The sequence below is a fragment of the Callospermophilus lateralis genome, chromosome 2 (genome assembly GCF_048772815.1).
Source record: "Callospermophilus lateralis isolate mCalLat2 chromosome 2, mCalLat2.hap1, whole genome shotgun sequence".
Taxonomy (NCBI): Eukaryota; Metazoa; Chordata; class Mammalia; order Rodentia; family Sciuridae; genus Callospermophilus; species Callospermophilus lateralis.
Genome location: NC_135306.1, coordinates 154,848,919 through 154,864,881, shown reverse-complemented (window position 1 = coordinate 154,864,881; position 15,963 = coordinate 154,848,919). Strand labels below are relative to the sequence as shown.

At 36.8% G+C, this 15,963-nt stretch overlaps 1 protein-coding gene across 1 annotated transcript; it reads right to left on the bottom strand.

Moving 5' to 3' along the window:
* Or52w1 (olfactory receptor family 52 subfamily W member 1) lies at nt 1–963 on the bottom strand. Its single transcript, XM_076844142.1, has one exon. The coding sequence runs from the start codon at nt 961–963 to the stop codon at nt 1–3; it is 963 nt and encodes a 320-aa protein (XP_076700257.1).
* Between the last annotated feature and the right edge of the window lie 15,000 nt (nt 964–15,963).

Genomic DNA, 15,963 nt, shown 5'->3' with positions numbered 1-15,963 from the left:
CTAAAACTGGCTTTTCTTGAATGTAAAAGTTTTAAGGAGTCGGTCCCTGATCTGTTTGGTGCGGGCTCCATAGATGAGGGGATTTAGGGCAGGTGGCAGCAGCAAGTAGATGTTGGAGAAAAGGATGTGCACAGGCTTTGGGACAGTGTGATGGCCAAAGCGATGTGTGAGATAGGAAAAAAGACCAGGCACATAGAAGGCCAGAATGACACAGATGTGAGAACTACATGTACCAAAGGCCTTGGCACGGGCCTCCCGAGTAGGCAGCCGCAGCACCGTGTGGGCAATGAGCCCATAGGAACCAGAGATGCCTAGAATATCCACACCTGACACAGCCAGTGAAAGTGCCAGCCCATACAGGTTGTTGACTCGTGTGTTACCTACCACCAACTCTACTACTGCCATGTGTGCACAGTAGGCATGGTGTATGGTCTTGGCATGGAAGTGCTCAAATCGTGCCACCAGCAGAGGGAAAGGTACAACAATAGCTACAGCTTTCAGTACAAGTGCCAAGGCTGCATAACCCACACGGGCTTTGGTGACTAAGATAGAGTAGTGCAGTGGGTGCCCTACTGCCACAGCTCGATCACAGGCCATAGCCAAAAGTACACCAGATTCCACAGCAGTCAGTGCATGTACAAAGAACATCTGAACCAGGCAGGCAGTGTATGGCACAGGTTGGGGCCCAAACCACAGCACAGCCAGCAAACCGGGGGCTATGGATGTAGCTAAGCCCAGGTCTGTGGCTGCCAGTGTGGCCAGGAGTAAAAACATGGGCTGGTGCAGTGTGGAGTCTATCTGTATCACTGCCAGCAGTGCTCCATTACCCAGCAGGGCCAGCAGGTACATGGGCCCAAACACCATTGTCAGCCAGGCTTGGGCTCCCCCTAACCCTGGAATACCAGTCAGCAAGAAAAAGGTTGGATATAGGAAGGTGGAGTTGGACTGTGGAGTTTCTACCATCCTGTAGAGGGTGGAGCTCTGGGGATCACAGGGGCATGATTCTGGATAGGAGAAGGACAAGGAGATTTTGGATGTGTCACAGTGGCATAAACCCATCCATGGAGTATGTACAGGAGTAGTGAAAGACCAGGAGATCACAAGGGCATAATCTTTGCTTAGGGGTTTTGGGATGGATAATTAAGGTCCCAGTCTTAGCTAGGTTGGGAGAATCCCTTGCTCCTAAAAACCCGTAAGTATAGCCAGAGAAGTAGGTGGGTGCAATGGTAGTGAGGAAGGGGAGTGACTACTATAGCGGCTGGTAGAGCGAGAACCCTCCAATTGGAGGTCAGCTGAGAGTGCAACTGAGATGAATGCTCTTCTCTTTCAGGGTGCAAGTAGAGTCAGTCTCATTCTTTGTATATGGGGGAAAAGCCAATGCTGGGTGGGGATTAGATTATTCAGTCCTTGATTTTGTGTCCTTGGGAGGGACCTCTGGGCTTCAGCTTTCCTAACTCAATAATGGAAGTGGGCACAACAATTCTAAGTCTTTACTAGCACTAACATTTTTGGCAGCAACCCTCCAAAAAGCAAGGAGGCTGAATAGAAAGAAAAGGAGAAACTGTAATAGGAACCCCTAGTGATAGAAGAAAACTTGATGGGTTTTGGGGGTGTGGGGTGCTCATATTATTCTTAAATTTGATGCAGATCTTGTAAACTTGAATACCAGGTAGAATTGAAGTTGGGGTTGGGGAGCAACAGAGAAAGAGAGAGAGGCATCAAGAAAAGAAACTTCCCTGCTCTGTCTTCTTTGATTCTTCATGATCCAGAAGGGGGTGTCCCACTAGAGTCTTATTTCTGGAGTGCCATAGAGGGGAGGTGACAAAAGAGGGAGGACATGGTGCTCAATCCAGAGTAGTACGATTTGAAGAAGAATCACCTTTGATGTTGGAAAAGGCAGGATGAATAGACAGACTCCTCTCAAAATCTAGCCTCCAGCAGAAGTTTAGCAAATGTTGAATGAGGAAGAAGTCACCTGTAGAAGCTTGAGAAAGATACACAGCACTGTATGATGGTAGCTGCTTTTCACCTTGACCAATGTCTGTGGGCTCCTTTATGTGGCTGTTTATCTTGTTTCCCTCAGGGCCTTTTCCCCTCCCACCTGTGCCATATTAACTCTTCCGTGTTCTGCCTCTTTTCTCAGTGCTGATGGGCCCAGTAACTCCGAGTACAGTAACAAGGCAGAGAAAAAAACAAGCAAGGAAAGAAATTATGGAGTGAAAAGATCTGGGAAAGAACATTTCCTATGGGAGGTCTTTGCTGACTCCCTGAAGTCTAGGAGAAAAAAACCTTTGTATTATTCTTTAATAGTATATTCCTGCCTCTGTTGTAATTAGTGTACTTTCTCCCACCTGCCCCAGACTGAAAGAGTTATAGCATTGCTTCTTATCAACCATGGTATCTTCATTGCTTATTACAGTGTCAGGCATGTAGATGGCTATGAATAAATAGTTATTGCTTTTAATTGTAGGACAGAACTGCTAGCTCAAATAGACTATGATAACTAATAGGGGCTCCTACAGTTTCAGGAGCCTTAGGTGCCCATGGAGAAGAGAAAGGTTGGTAATCAACTGCAAGATTACCAAGTACAGTTCTATTATAAGGAGACATATCCTTAAAATCATCATACTATGCAAAAATTACACAATAAAAACCATGGGGCTTATTGGAAAAATGGGATTTGGACATAACATTTAAAAACTTCTCAATGACACATTAAAGATAAGAAACAAATAGTAGAACTGTTTTACACCTGGTATATGGTTAAACACTACAATAAATATGATACTTTTCCTTGAAAAAGACCAGGAGTTTCCCTTGTGTGAGTATTGGAAGCACCTTGTGAATTATTGTGAAGTGGTGAAGTGGGTTTATCTGGGATTGGGTAGAAAGTTTTAACACCAAGTATGAACGGATGTAGTTCATAACACAAATAGTAAGCTGAGGGAACTGATAAAGGCTTGAGGTGTATGCATGCTATGCTCTTCTACTCAGCTCCAGTCCCTGGGCACAGTTTTGAATGTTCTCCTAGTTTCTTGAAAATGGAATCACATACAAATTTACCTATAGTAAAGCAGAACTGTTTGAATATCTTGTTCCTGGACCTGTGCCATGTGGTGAAGATATAGTGATAAAAACAAGAACCTACTTCCTTCAAGGAGCTTATAATCTAGTGGATACAGTGATATAAGCAGTTGTTGAGAGCTATAAAGACCATTAACTCTGGTCAGTATCAGCTAGTTGGGTAGCACAAAGAAGCCTTTCACTCTTCTTGGAAAGTCAGTGGAAATCTCTGAATCAGTAATGGCTAAAAATCCTGTAGGGTTTCCTGTGTGCATGCACTGTTCTAAGCCCTAATCTCACTACAGTCATTTGAGGTGTGTACAATTCTTTTCCCCATCTTATAGACAAAGAATCTAAGGCACAGAATCATTAACTTGCCCAAGAACACACAGCTATTAAATAGCAGAGTTAGGATACTAAAACAGTATGGCTTTAACATACTTAGTCATTACTTTAAGCATTTCAGCTGAGATCTAGCACGTGAGTAGGAATTTTCTAGAATAGTTGGGGGAAAATATACCTTCTCCTGGGACAAGCAGTTTTCGAGTCTTTGGAATTGGCAGGTGGTCCCAGGATTGCTAAATAGTAAAATGTAGAAAGGACTACAATTATTAGACAGTAGATGGTTTTCTGTCATCCATTGAGGGAGGGCAGGAAAAGGAAAACTCAGGAGGTGGGTGTGGGTTGGGAACCATGAAGGAGAGATTGGAAAAAATGCTTTCGACTTAAAGAGAGCACTAACGAGACTTTTGGCTATCTTAGGCACCTGTTTTTTTGTGCATAGGTTATTTATAAGATTTAAGTCAGATATATTAAGTCCCAAATGTCCAAAATTTAAGTACTTAATTTCTTGGAAATATGTGCTGTTTTGCTCTCCAGTAATCCAAGATATACTGGGAGACTTTTCTCTAGAATATTCCTTGATTGGTCCCTTAAGGCCTTCAGCCATACTTACAGATGCTCTCTGAGCACATGTTGGGTCACCAGGCTGGTCATTCCCTGTAATTATAGGAGGGGATTTAGTAACATACCTGTGACCTTGTGAGGCTATGTTCCAGAACCTGCTCCTCAGAGGAGGATGCCAGACCTCTGCAGGGAGTGAGGTGTGAGGAGGAGAGAGGCCATTCACTGGAACTCAAAGTTATTTATTTTTTTGCTTCTAGGCTGATGTGAAAAATAGGATGTGTTTTCTATTTGGAGACTAAGCCTGATTTTTTTCAGTCCTTTGGTTAATTTAGTTACCACCACCTTCCATAGAATAGAGTTCTCAGATATTGGACATGTCTATGTGGACCTATTCTGTGATTTTTTTTGTTTAAATTGTTCCATGAACAACAGCACATAAGAGCATATTATCCATTTTCATAATAGATTATGGATCAGAAAATCTTGGGTCCTAGTTGAGCGCCTTTCAACAATGAATTCTATTTTGGAGATCTCCTAAGGCAAATTTCCAATTGTGAAATTGAAAATCCCAGGTTAGTATGAGACTCCTTTGTGACTAGTGGCAGCATATTAGTTTGAGTCCTCACCTTTCCTCACTGTCAAGAGAGATGGAGGGACCCTGTAAACTCAGGTGGCACTATCCTATAGAGATATGGAAGGAGACATCAAACCACCACATCCATTCTGTCTTCCAGCATCATCTTTCCTCCATTCATTTCAGGGTCCCTAGATCTTACATGAGAGGTTTACTCCATAAATCTCTGGGGCACCGAGAGTCCCCAGTCCTTAGGATAGTGGATGTGCTTGCACTGAGGCCTCAGATTTGAGAGGATGTGTTCTCCCTCTCCATTATAATAGGATCTGATAGAATTGAAGTTCTGGTAGGGATATGGAATAGATCATATCTAATTTTTATAAACTCTTTTGTGATATTTTCTGCTACCCTATCTACTTTTCCTTTATCCATAACAGGGCCATTTCTCCTGGTCACCAAATCTCTGAAACTAATGCTATCCTTGACCATATATAACCAGTGATTCTTTCTTGCTGAGGTCACAGTTGCTGTTTTTGTCTCCAAGGAAGTACTGTACCTGTAAGATTAGGCTAGGACCCAGAACAATGCCCCCCCACCACATATCCAATAATTCTTTTCCTTCAATGTGAGGCATGGAAGAGGTATTTTTTGACTAAGTCACTTGGATTAATTATGGCTGAGGAAATCAGTGCTTTGATGATTTATAAAAGGCTTTTCTTATTCAAGACAAGATGCTTCCTATAAGGGTTTTCTAGCATTTGAAAGAGGACTCTTGAAGTGACTCTTTTTGGATTGGGTTGAGGATGTATGTTATGGTTTGGAGCCCAAAGGCTCATGTATTTGAAATCTTGGTTCCCAATTGAGCAATGTTCAGAGGATGCCGTAGTCCGGCTGGGCTGCCTAAGTCCGGCTGGGCAAAATAACCAAGAGGTGACAAGCAACTTGAAGGTTGAAGCAGGAACTACTTTACTGCAAGTGAACTCAGCAGGAACTGAGAACTCAAAGTAGCGGGCACCCAAGGTAGCAGGAGCCACTTCTCTGCTGGACTGCAGAGGTACATATACCTAACTAATTACACACAGCTTAACTTAATTAACATCATCTAGACAAAGCAGTCAGTCATTAAGGAATCCTCATCATCTTAATGGCTCGCTGGTGTTGGCTCAGAAACCACTCCTCCTAGCATACTTCCAGGCGCCATCTTACCTTGGTTGTGGCCCTCATCAAGAGGAGGCACTTTTGGGAAGTGATTGTATGAGGGCTCTGACCTCATCATTGGATTAAACCATGGATAGCTCAATGAATCACTGCGAGGTGATGAAAAACTGTAGGTGGTAGGCATGGTTATAGGAAGTTCATCACCAGGGGCATGCTTTGGGAGAGTACTTCTTGTCCATGCCCCCTTTTTCTTTTTCTCTTCTCTGTTTCTGTGTCTCTGTCTTCATTTTCTGGCTGCCATAAGCTGATAGGCTTCCTCTACCACATCCTTCTGCCACCATGTTCTGCCTTATCACAAGTCCACAGCAAAGGTATCAGGAGACCATTTAACTGAAACATCTGAAACTGTAAGCCGAAACAATCTTTCCTCCTCTAAATTCTGCCCCCTCCCCTCAGTTATTTTTCACACTAAGAGGCCATCCTTCAAGAAGTTAATTCTTTGAAGTTATTCTCTGAGATAATAGTGCCTTTATTTTTTTCCTATCAATACTTCCTCCTCCTGAGTTCATACTATATGGGTAACTCTTACAACCAGGAAAATACCAATGTCACAGATTCAACAAACATTATTAAGACCTTATTGTATGTCATATAATACTATTGTATGAATAAAAATTCTCTCAGTATTAATTTGTTATGTGCTGCATATTTGTGCCCCCTGCCCCTCCCACTATATATGTTGCAGCTCTAACCCTCAATCTTTGGGAAGTCATTAAGTATTTATGTATGTATGTATTTTTTTAGTTTAAGTAGACACAATGTTTTATTTTCATATGGTGCTGAGTATTGAACCAGGCCTCACATGTGCCAGGCGAGTGCTCTACCACTGAGCCCCAGCCCCAGCCCTCATTAGATATTTATGAGGTCACAAGGCTGGGGTCCTCCTGAATAAATTAATGTCCTGATAACAAGGAGAAGAGTAAGGTCTGTCTTTCCCCATGCCTTGTACAGACAGTAAGGGCAGAACTGACTACAAAGCCAGGAAGAGAGCCCCAGTCAAGAGCCCTATTAGCAATCACTTTGATCTTAGATTTCACTTCCAGGACTGTAAGAGAGAAATTTCTGTTATGTAAACCATGCAGTCTAGGGCATTTTGTTATGGAAGCCTGAATGGACTAAGACGACAATCTAATAGCCATCAAGTCTCATCTCATTAGCATCTTGAGTATCTGACCCTTCTCTATCTCTGTTGGAATGTGTCATATTTTATTCTTCACAATCTTATTCTGGAATATTGCAGCAGCCTCATAACTGATCCCCTTGTCTCCAACATGTTCTTTATATTTTATTTTTGTCATACTTTTATTTGAGAAGTAGCCGGTCAATACAAATGTACAAAGCATCAGAACATGCACAAATATCAACGCACCCAGAATTGTTAATTATTAATATTTCATCTCACTTGCCATTAGTTCTTTTTTTAAAAAGACTTTAAAATTTCAGGTAAAATTAAAATTTCTTTTATCCCCTATAATTTCCCATTCTTTCACCTTAAAAACAATAATTATCATGACTTTAGAATGTACCCTCTAATTCAGTTTTTAATGTTTTTGTTATTTGGTGCTTTGAAATATTTATATAAATGACTATATAGTAAATTATATTTTAGAGTTCTATTTATATAAATAAATACATCTTTCTTATCCCTTTAATTTGCTACACAGTTTTGTAGCATATAATTTAGCCAAATATTTATTAATAGACTTAAAATTGCTATTGATATCTTAGGACATGTCTCCATATGTAAATGGAAAAATGTATAAGGTATGAGGTGTGAATTTCTCTAGAACATACTAACTAGAAATAGAATTGCTGGATCATAATATATGCACATTTTCTTTAGCAAGTTATTGTCAAATGGCTCTTCAAAGTTGTTCTTCCAATTTGGTTTTCCCCTACTCATTCAGTACTCCATAATTCTTTGTCTAGTACCCTTTATGCTCTCCCTTCCCTTGTGTACTGACTGCAATGTCCTATACCCTATAGAACTTGTTATACTTTAAGTGTTCACTGGCTGGGGCTGAAGATTCATTGCAAATATCCGTTTTTTCTCAGTTTTATATTACTCAAATAACATCTCTTCTGGAATCTATCTCTGTTTTTGCACTGGCTGATCACTTCCATGTGTGTGTTCCTAGCCTGTCCTTCTCCATTTTTGGGTGGAAGGGACAATGTCAGAGAGTTGTTTGGTGGTCTATAGAGCTTGCATATGGACTGTCTCTTGAGTTCATATTTCTGATGTTTGCTTCTTGCACTTAGTCTGTTGTCACTAAATCTCTGAGCTTCTTTTTCCCTTGGGTCCTTACCACAATTTCCTTGAAAATAAGTACTGCATTTGCTTCAATCCATAAATTTTATACAATTTGGCTATCACTGTTCTAAAAGCATCTTACAGTAATATTCAAACCATTTTTAGTTTTTTCTTTTCATCTTTTTTATTCTTTACTTTTCATTTTATTAGGTGGTTTGGTTTTTCTCAAACTGCCTAACTATACTTTTAAAAATTTCATTTATTAATTATCTCTTCCAAAAATACAAATTTCAAAGTGTTTATTGCAACACAAAGTAAAGAAGATGAAGGAAAAACATGTTTCTCTCCTTCTAGCACCTCTTCCACTCCTAAGGTAATTTTTGTTAATATTTTACATCCTTTTACACCTTTTCATATGCTTATATGTACTTACACTAACATAGATATTTAGTGTTTAGGTTTTCTTAATTTTTTTAAATTTTGAAATAATATATATTTTCTGCAATTTCCTTTTACTCATTGAGCAAATATTTAATGAGCAGCTACTTTATACCAGGTACTACACTTAGCTACCTAACAATAACATATTGCAGACATATTTCAGGTCAATAGATAGAGCTTTAATGTATTCTTTTTAAATAGCTGTATACACACTTCTGATTATGAGAATTATATATTTACATGCAGTTGTAAGAAATAATATAGAGAACATTTATAACATTTATCTAGTTTCTCTCAGTAATACCACCTTGAAAAACTATTGCACAGTATAATAGGATATTCATATTGACGGTCAAGATACATAAAAGTTTCATTACCACAGGAATCCTTCTTTCTGCCCTTTTATAGACATAGCCACCTCTTTTCTTCCCTCTCATACTTCTGTTAAGAACTCCCAGAAACCACTAATCTCTATATAATTTTGTCCTCTCAAGAATGTGAGTGGAATCATAGTAACATATAAGCTTTTAGGATTTGTCTTTTTTGGACTCTTCATAATTCCTTTGAGATTTATTGAAGTTGTTGTGTGTATGAATAGCTCATTCTTTTTTTTTTTTTTTTAAATCTAGGGTCATTCTACTACTTGGCTACATTCCCAGCTGTTTTTTTGAGACAGGATCTTGCTAAGTTGCCAGAGCAGTCTTAACTTTTAATCCTTCTACCTTAGCCTCCCAAGTAGCTGAGATTATAGGTATGTGCTACCACTTTTGGCTAGTTCAGTAATTTTTAATTACTGAGTGGTATTATTTTATGGTATTTATGTACTAGTTTAGCCATATACTTGTTGAAGGACATCTGAGGTGTTTCCAGTTTTTGGCTATTGCTAATAAAGCTATGAACAATCATATATAACATTTATGGGAATAAAAAGTTTTGATTTCTCTGAGATAAATATTTAAGAGTACAGTTGCTGAGTCATGTTTAGATGTTTAGTTTAATAAACTAACTATATACTATAACACTCCTGCCACAGGTTGAATATTTATGCCACTCCCCTCATCCCACACCTCAATTCATCATATGTTGAAACTTAATCCCCAATGTAATGATATTGGAGATGAGCCTTTGAGCAGTGATTAGGTCATGAAGGTAAAGCCCTCATGAACAGCGCTTAAAAAGCGCCCTTAAAAAGGAGACCTTAGAGAGTTTTCTCATCCCTTCCACCATATGATGAAACAGCAAGAAGACAGCTATGCATGAACCAGGAAGGAGACCCTTGCTAGATGCTGAATCTGTTGATGCCTTGGACTTGGTCTTTCCATCCTTCAGAACTGTGAGAAGTAAATATTTTTTGTTAAAGTCACCCAGTCTGTGTTATTTTTGTTGTAGAAGCAGAGGCTAGCTAAGACACTGCCAAACTCTTTTCTGAGTAGATATAATTTCTATCAACAATTTCTCATCTGAATGCCACTTATTTCCTTTTCTTATTTCAGTGGCTAGAACTCCCAATATGATGTTAAGATCAGCAAGAGTCAATATCTTTGCTATGTTCCTGACCTTGCCAAAAAAAAAAAAAAAAAATCAGTCTTTCACCATTAGTGTGATGTTAGCTGCAGGTTTTTTCGCATTACTAAATTGCGATCATTCCCCTTTATTTCTAAGATGATAAGTGTTTTAGACATGAAAAGATACTAAATTTTGCAAAAATTTTCTTTTTGCTCGAATTAATGTGATCTTATTCTTTATCTTGTTGATATAGTGAATTACATTGATGAATGTTTTATATATTGTTGGATTTAATTTGCTAATGTTTATAATATAGAGTTCTTTTTTTGGTATGGTCTCTCTTAAACTGGCCTCATATTGAGGTGGGAAGTGTCCTTTAGTCTATTGTTTTCTGGAAAAGATTGTGTTAAATTTGGCTAATCTTTCTTAAAGTTAAGAAGGATTCTCCAGTGAAATAAAGCAGGCCTGGAGATTTCTTTTTCAGAAGTTTTTAAGTTACATGTTTAATTTTTTATTAATTTTTTATATATGACAGTGGAACACATTACAATTCATATTACACATATAGAGTACAATTTTTCATATCACTGCTTGTATACAAAGTATATTCATACCAGTTCGTGTCTTCATACATGTACTTTGGATAATGATGTCTATCACATTCCACCATCATTTCTAACCTCCTGCTCCCTCCCTTCCCTTCCCACCCCTCTGTCCTTTGTAGAGTTCCTCTATTCCCACCATGCTCCGCCTTCCTATCCTGCTATGAATCAACCTCCTTATATCAGAGAAAACATTCGGAATTTGTATTTTTTTGGGATTGGCTAACTTCATTTAGCATTATCTTCTTTAACTCCAACCATTTACCTGCAAATGCCATGATTTTATTCTCTTATTGCTGAGTAATATTCCATTGTGTATATATGCCACATTTTTTTTTATCCATCTATTGAAGGGCATCTAGGTTGGTCCCATAGTTTAGCTATTGTGAATTGTGCTGCTATAAACATTGATGTGGGCTGTATCCCTATAGTGTGCTGTTTTTAAGTCCTTTGGGTATAGACTGGGGAGAGGGATAGCTGGGTCAAATGGTGGTTCCATTCCAGTTTTCCAAGGAATCTCCATACTGCTTTACATATTGACTGCACCAATTTGAAGTCCTACCAGCAGTGTATAAGTGTACCTTTCCCCCCACATCCTTGCCAACACTTATTGTTGTTTGTATTCATAATAGCTACTATTCTGTCAGGAATGAGATGAAATCTTAGAGTAGTTTTGATTTGCATTTCTCTAATTGCTAGAAATGATGAGCATTTTTCATGTATTTGTTGATTGATTGTATATCCTCTTCTGAGAAGTGTCTGTTCAGGTCCTTGGCCCATTTATTGATTGGGTTATTTGGTTTTTTGGTGTTTATCTTTTTGAGTTCTTTATATACCCTAGAGATTAGGGTTCTATCTGATATGTGAGGGATAAAAATTTGCTCCCAGGATATAGGCTCTCTATTCATCTCACAGATTGTTTCTTTTGCTGAGAAGAAATTTGTTAGTTTGAATTCATCCCATTTATTGATTCTTGATTTTAATTAATGTTTAATTTTTAAAAATAATTATGGAACTACTCAGTTAATTTTATGAATTTTTGTGTTTTTTGGTAGTGTATAGTATATGGTTCATTTTTTCTAAATAATGATATTTATGAATGTAAAGTTGTATTTCTTTATTAGCTATCATGGTAATAGAGCCTACTGTGATATCCCCCATCTTATTCCTGATATTACTTTTATCTTTTTTTTATCTTTATTAGTCTTTCTAGAGTTTGTTAGTTTTATTGCTGTTTTGAAGAGCAAACTTTTCATTTCACTAATTTCCCCCATATTACCTATTTTCAGTTTCATTAATTTCCAACCTTTAATATTTTCTTCCTTCTGTTTGCTTTGGGTTAATATTTTTCTTTTTTTTCACTAGTTTATTGGGGTTGAATAGTAGATTGCTAATTTGAGGCCTTTCCTTTTTTCTGGTTTATGTTTGTGGTGTTATAAATGTCCTCTCAGAACTGCTTAAGCTACAACCCACACATCTTTATAATTTTATTTCCATTCATACAGTGCAGTGTCTTTAAATAAACATTCTCTTATGATTTCCTTTTTGATCCATAGTTTATTGAAAAGTATGTTATTTAATTTCCAGATTTTTAGAGATTCTCTTTGTTTCTCATTGTTATTGATTTACAATTTGATTTCATTATGGCCAGAGAATATAGGTCTGGGTGATTTCAGTTTTTTAAATTTGATGAGGCTTATTTTATGACTCAGGATAGAATCAATTTTTGTGAATGTCTATGTGTACTTGGAAAATAAAATTATATTATGCTTTTAGATGGAATGTTCTGTATAAGTTGGTTGGATTCTGTTGTTTGATCATGTTGGTCAGTTCTTGTATGTCCTTGTTGTTATTGTTTCTAGTAGTTTTATCAGTTACCAGAAGAAAAGAACTCAAATACCAAGTTGAACTTTGTTTATTCTTTCAGTTTTTACTTCATGTATTTTGGGGATCTGTGCTTGGTGTGTGTGTATATGTCTTCTTGGTGAACTGATTATTGGGTCACTTTGTAGCTAGTAATTCCCTTTGCTGTGAAGTTCACTTTATCTGAAATTAATATAGTCACTCCTATTTTTTCTGGGTAAACATTTGCACGTTATATTTTTCTGTCCTTTTATTTTCAACAAACTTATGTCATTTAATTTTAAATTAATTTTTTATTTGTTCTAATTAGTCATACATGACAGCCTAATGCATTTTGACACATTGTACACAAATGGAGCACAACTTCTCATTCCTCTGGCTGTATACAATGCAGAGTCACAATTATACATGGGTATAGGGTAATAATATCCATCACATTCTACCATTCTCCCACCCCCACCCTCCTCCCCTCCCCTCATTACCCTCTGCCCAATCCAAAGTTCTTCCCCATTATGGATCAGCGTCCGCATATCAGAAGAGAACATTGGGCCTTTGGTTTTTTGGGATTGGCTTACTTTACTTAGCATGATATTTTCTAACTCCATCATTTACCTGCAAATACCATGATTTTATTCTCTTTTAATACTGAGTAATATTCCATTGTGTATATATGCCACAGTGTCTTCATCCATTTATCCATTGAAGGGCATCAAGGTTGTTGGTTCCACAGTTTAGCTATTGTGAATTATGCTGCTTTAATCATTGATGTGACTGTGTCAATGCAATATGCTGATTTTAAGCCCTTTGTAACACTTTGAGTTCTTCTTTTCCTATGTGTATCCCTTTAATTCTTTCATCTAATTGCTCTGGCCAGTGTTTCAAGAACTATGTTGAATAAAAGTGGTGAAAAAGGGCATCCTATCTTGTTCCAGTTTTCAGAGGGAATGCTTTCTTTTTTTCCTCCATTTTAGAAGCATAGATAGCCCTTATGATGTTGAGATATGTTTCTGTTATCCCTAGTTTTTCTAGTGTTTTGAACATGAAGGGGTGCTGTATTTTGTCAAATGCTTTTTCTGCATCTTTTGAGATAATCATATGATTGTTATCTTTAAGTCTATTGATGTGATGAATGACATTTATTAATTTCTGTATGTGAACCAACCTTGCATCCCTGGGATGAATCCCACTTGATTGTGGTGCACGATCTTTTTGATATGTTTTTGTATTCGATTTGCCAGAATTTTATTGGGAATTTTTGCATCTATATTTATTAGAGATATTGGTCTGAAGTTTTCTTCCTTTGATGTGTCTTTGTCTAGTTTTGTAATCAGGGTGATATTGGCTTCATACAATGAGTTTGGAAGTGCTGCTTCTTTTTCTATTTCATGAAATAAATTGGAGAGTATTGGTATTAGTTCTTTCTTAAATTCTTGTAGAACTCGGCTGTGTATCTATCCGGTCTTGGGCTTTTCTTGGTTGGTAGACTTTTGATGGTGTCTTCTATTTTGTCACTTGAAATTGATCAGTTTAAATTGTGTATATCATCCTGATTCAATTTGGGTAAATCATATGTATCTAGAAATTTGTCAATGCCTTCAATATTTTCTACTTTATTGGAGTACAAGTTTTCAATTGTGATCAATGCTTCCTGCATCACAATTCTTGGTCAGGATTGCTTTGACTATTCTGGGTGTCCTATTTTTTTAAAAGGAATTTTGGAACTGTTTTTTTTTCTTGTTCTGTGAAGCATATCATTGGTATATTTATGGGGGTTATACTGAATCTGTATAACACTTTTGGTATTATCGCCATTTTGACAGTATTAATTCTCTATCCAAGACCATGGGAGGTCTTTCCATCTTCTAAGGTCCTTTTTAGTGTTTTATAGTTTTCACTATTTATTTCCAAGTTTTTTATGTTATTCTGAATCAGATAGTTTTTCTAATTTATTTTTATGCAGATTCATTATTAGAATATAGGAAAGTGATTGATTTATGTATATTGATCTTATATTCTGCTACTTTGCTAATTTGCTTATCAGATGTAAAATCTTTTGGTAGTGTTTATTGGCCCTTCTAAATATATAATCATGTCATCAGCAAATAAGGATAATTTGACTTCTTATTTTCTTATTTATATCCCTTTAATTTCATTCTCTTTTCTGATTGCTTCGGCTAGGGTTTCAAAGACTATGTTGAATAGGAATGGTGAGGAAATGCTTTCAGTTTTTCTCCAGTATGATTTGTCACATATAGTCTTTATAATATTGAGGTAATTTCCTTATATCCCTAGTTTCTTTAGTGTTTTAAACATGAATGAGGGCTGGACTTTGTCTAATGCTTTTTCTGCATCTCTTGAGATAATCACATGATTTTTGTCCTTAACTCTATGTGATGAATTACACTTATTGATTGCATATATTGAACCATCCTTGCCTCTCCAGGATGAAACCCACTGGCTGCTGGTGCACCATTTTAAAATATGCTTTTGAATGGGGTTTGCCAATATTTTATTAAGAATTTTTACATCTGTTTGTCAGGGATATTGGTCTGAAGTTTTCTTTCCATGATATATCTTTGTCTGTTTTTGGAATCAGGGTGAAACTGACTTCATAGAATGAATTTGACAGTGCTCCCTCCTTTTCTATTTCATAGAATAATTTGAGGAGGCCAATCTCTGTTTTTTTAATTGGTATATTTAGATAACTTACAATTAAGGTAATTATTAATGGGTTAGAGTTTGTCTACCCTTTATTGTTTGTTCTCTCTCTCTCTCTCTTTTTTTTCTGTCTTCTGTTTGTTTTCTTGCCTCTCTGTGGATAACTTGAAATCTAATAGGACTACATCTTTTTTCTTTTACTTATAGTGCTTTGACTTGCATAGTTTTCTTAGTTATTGTTCTGTGAATTAAAATATACATGTCACTCATTCTCATCTGTTGTTGGTACAACTATTTAGTGGAAATCTTACCAATTGTTTGTTCCTTTACTCTTTCCATTTTTAAATGTTACCATGTTGAATATCAGATGATGTTGTGACTTTTGTTTTAATCATCGCATATGATACAAAAACTCCATGAGAAGAATTTTTCCATATTTCTGCTTCTTCCATTTGTTTACTTCTTTCTGATGCTCAAAAATTTTCTCCTTTTGACAAATACAGACACTCTTGTCACCTAACATTTCTCTCAGTATCAAGAATATTTTCACCAAAGAAACTCCTCTCTGCTTCCTCCCATTTCAGAGGCAATTACTATTCTTATTGCTATTACTATATACTAGTTTTTGTCTGTAGAACCTAATATAAATGCAGTCATGCAGTATGTAGCCTTTTGTGTCTGGATTATTTTATTAAATATAGGGATCTTGAGTTTTAGTTTGCCTTGCTGCATATTTAGTAGTTTCTGCATTTTAATTGCTGAATAATATTCTATTGTCTGAAAATATCATAATTTGTTTATTCAATCTCCTGTTGATAGATATTTGATCTATTTATTTATTTTTGCTACTTATAAAGAAGTAGCAAAGGAATTTCTATTGA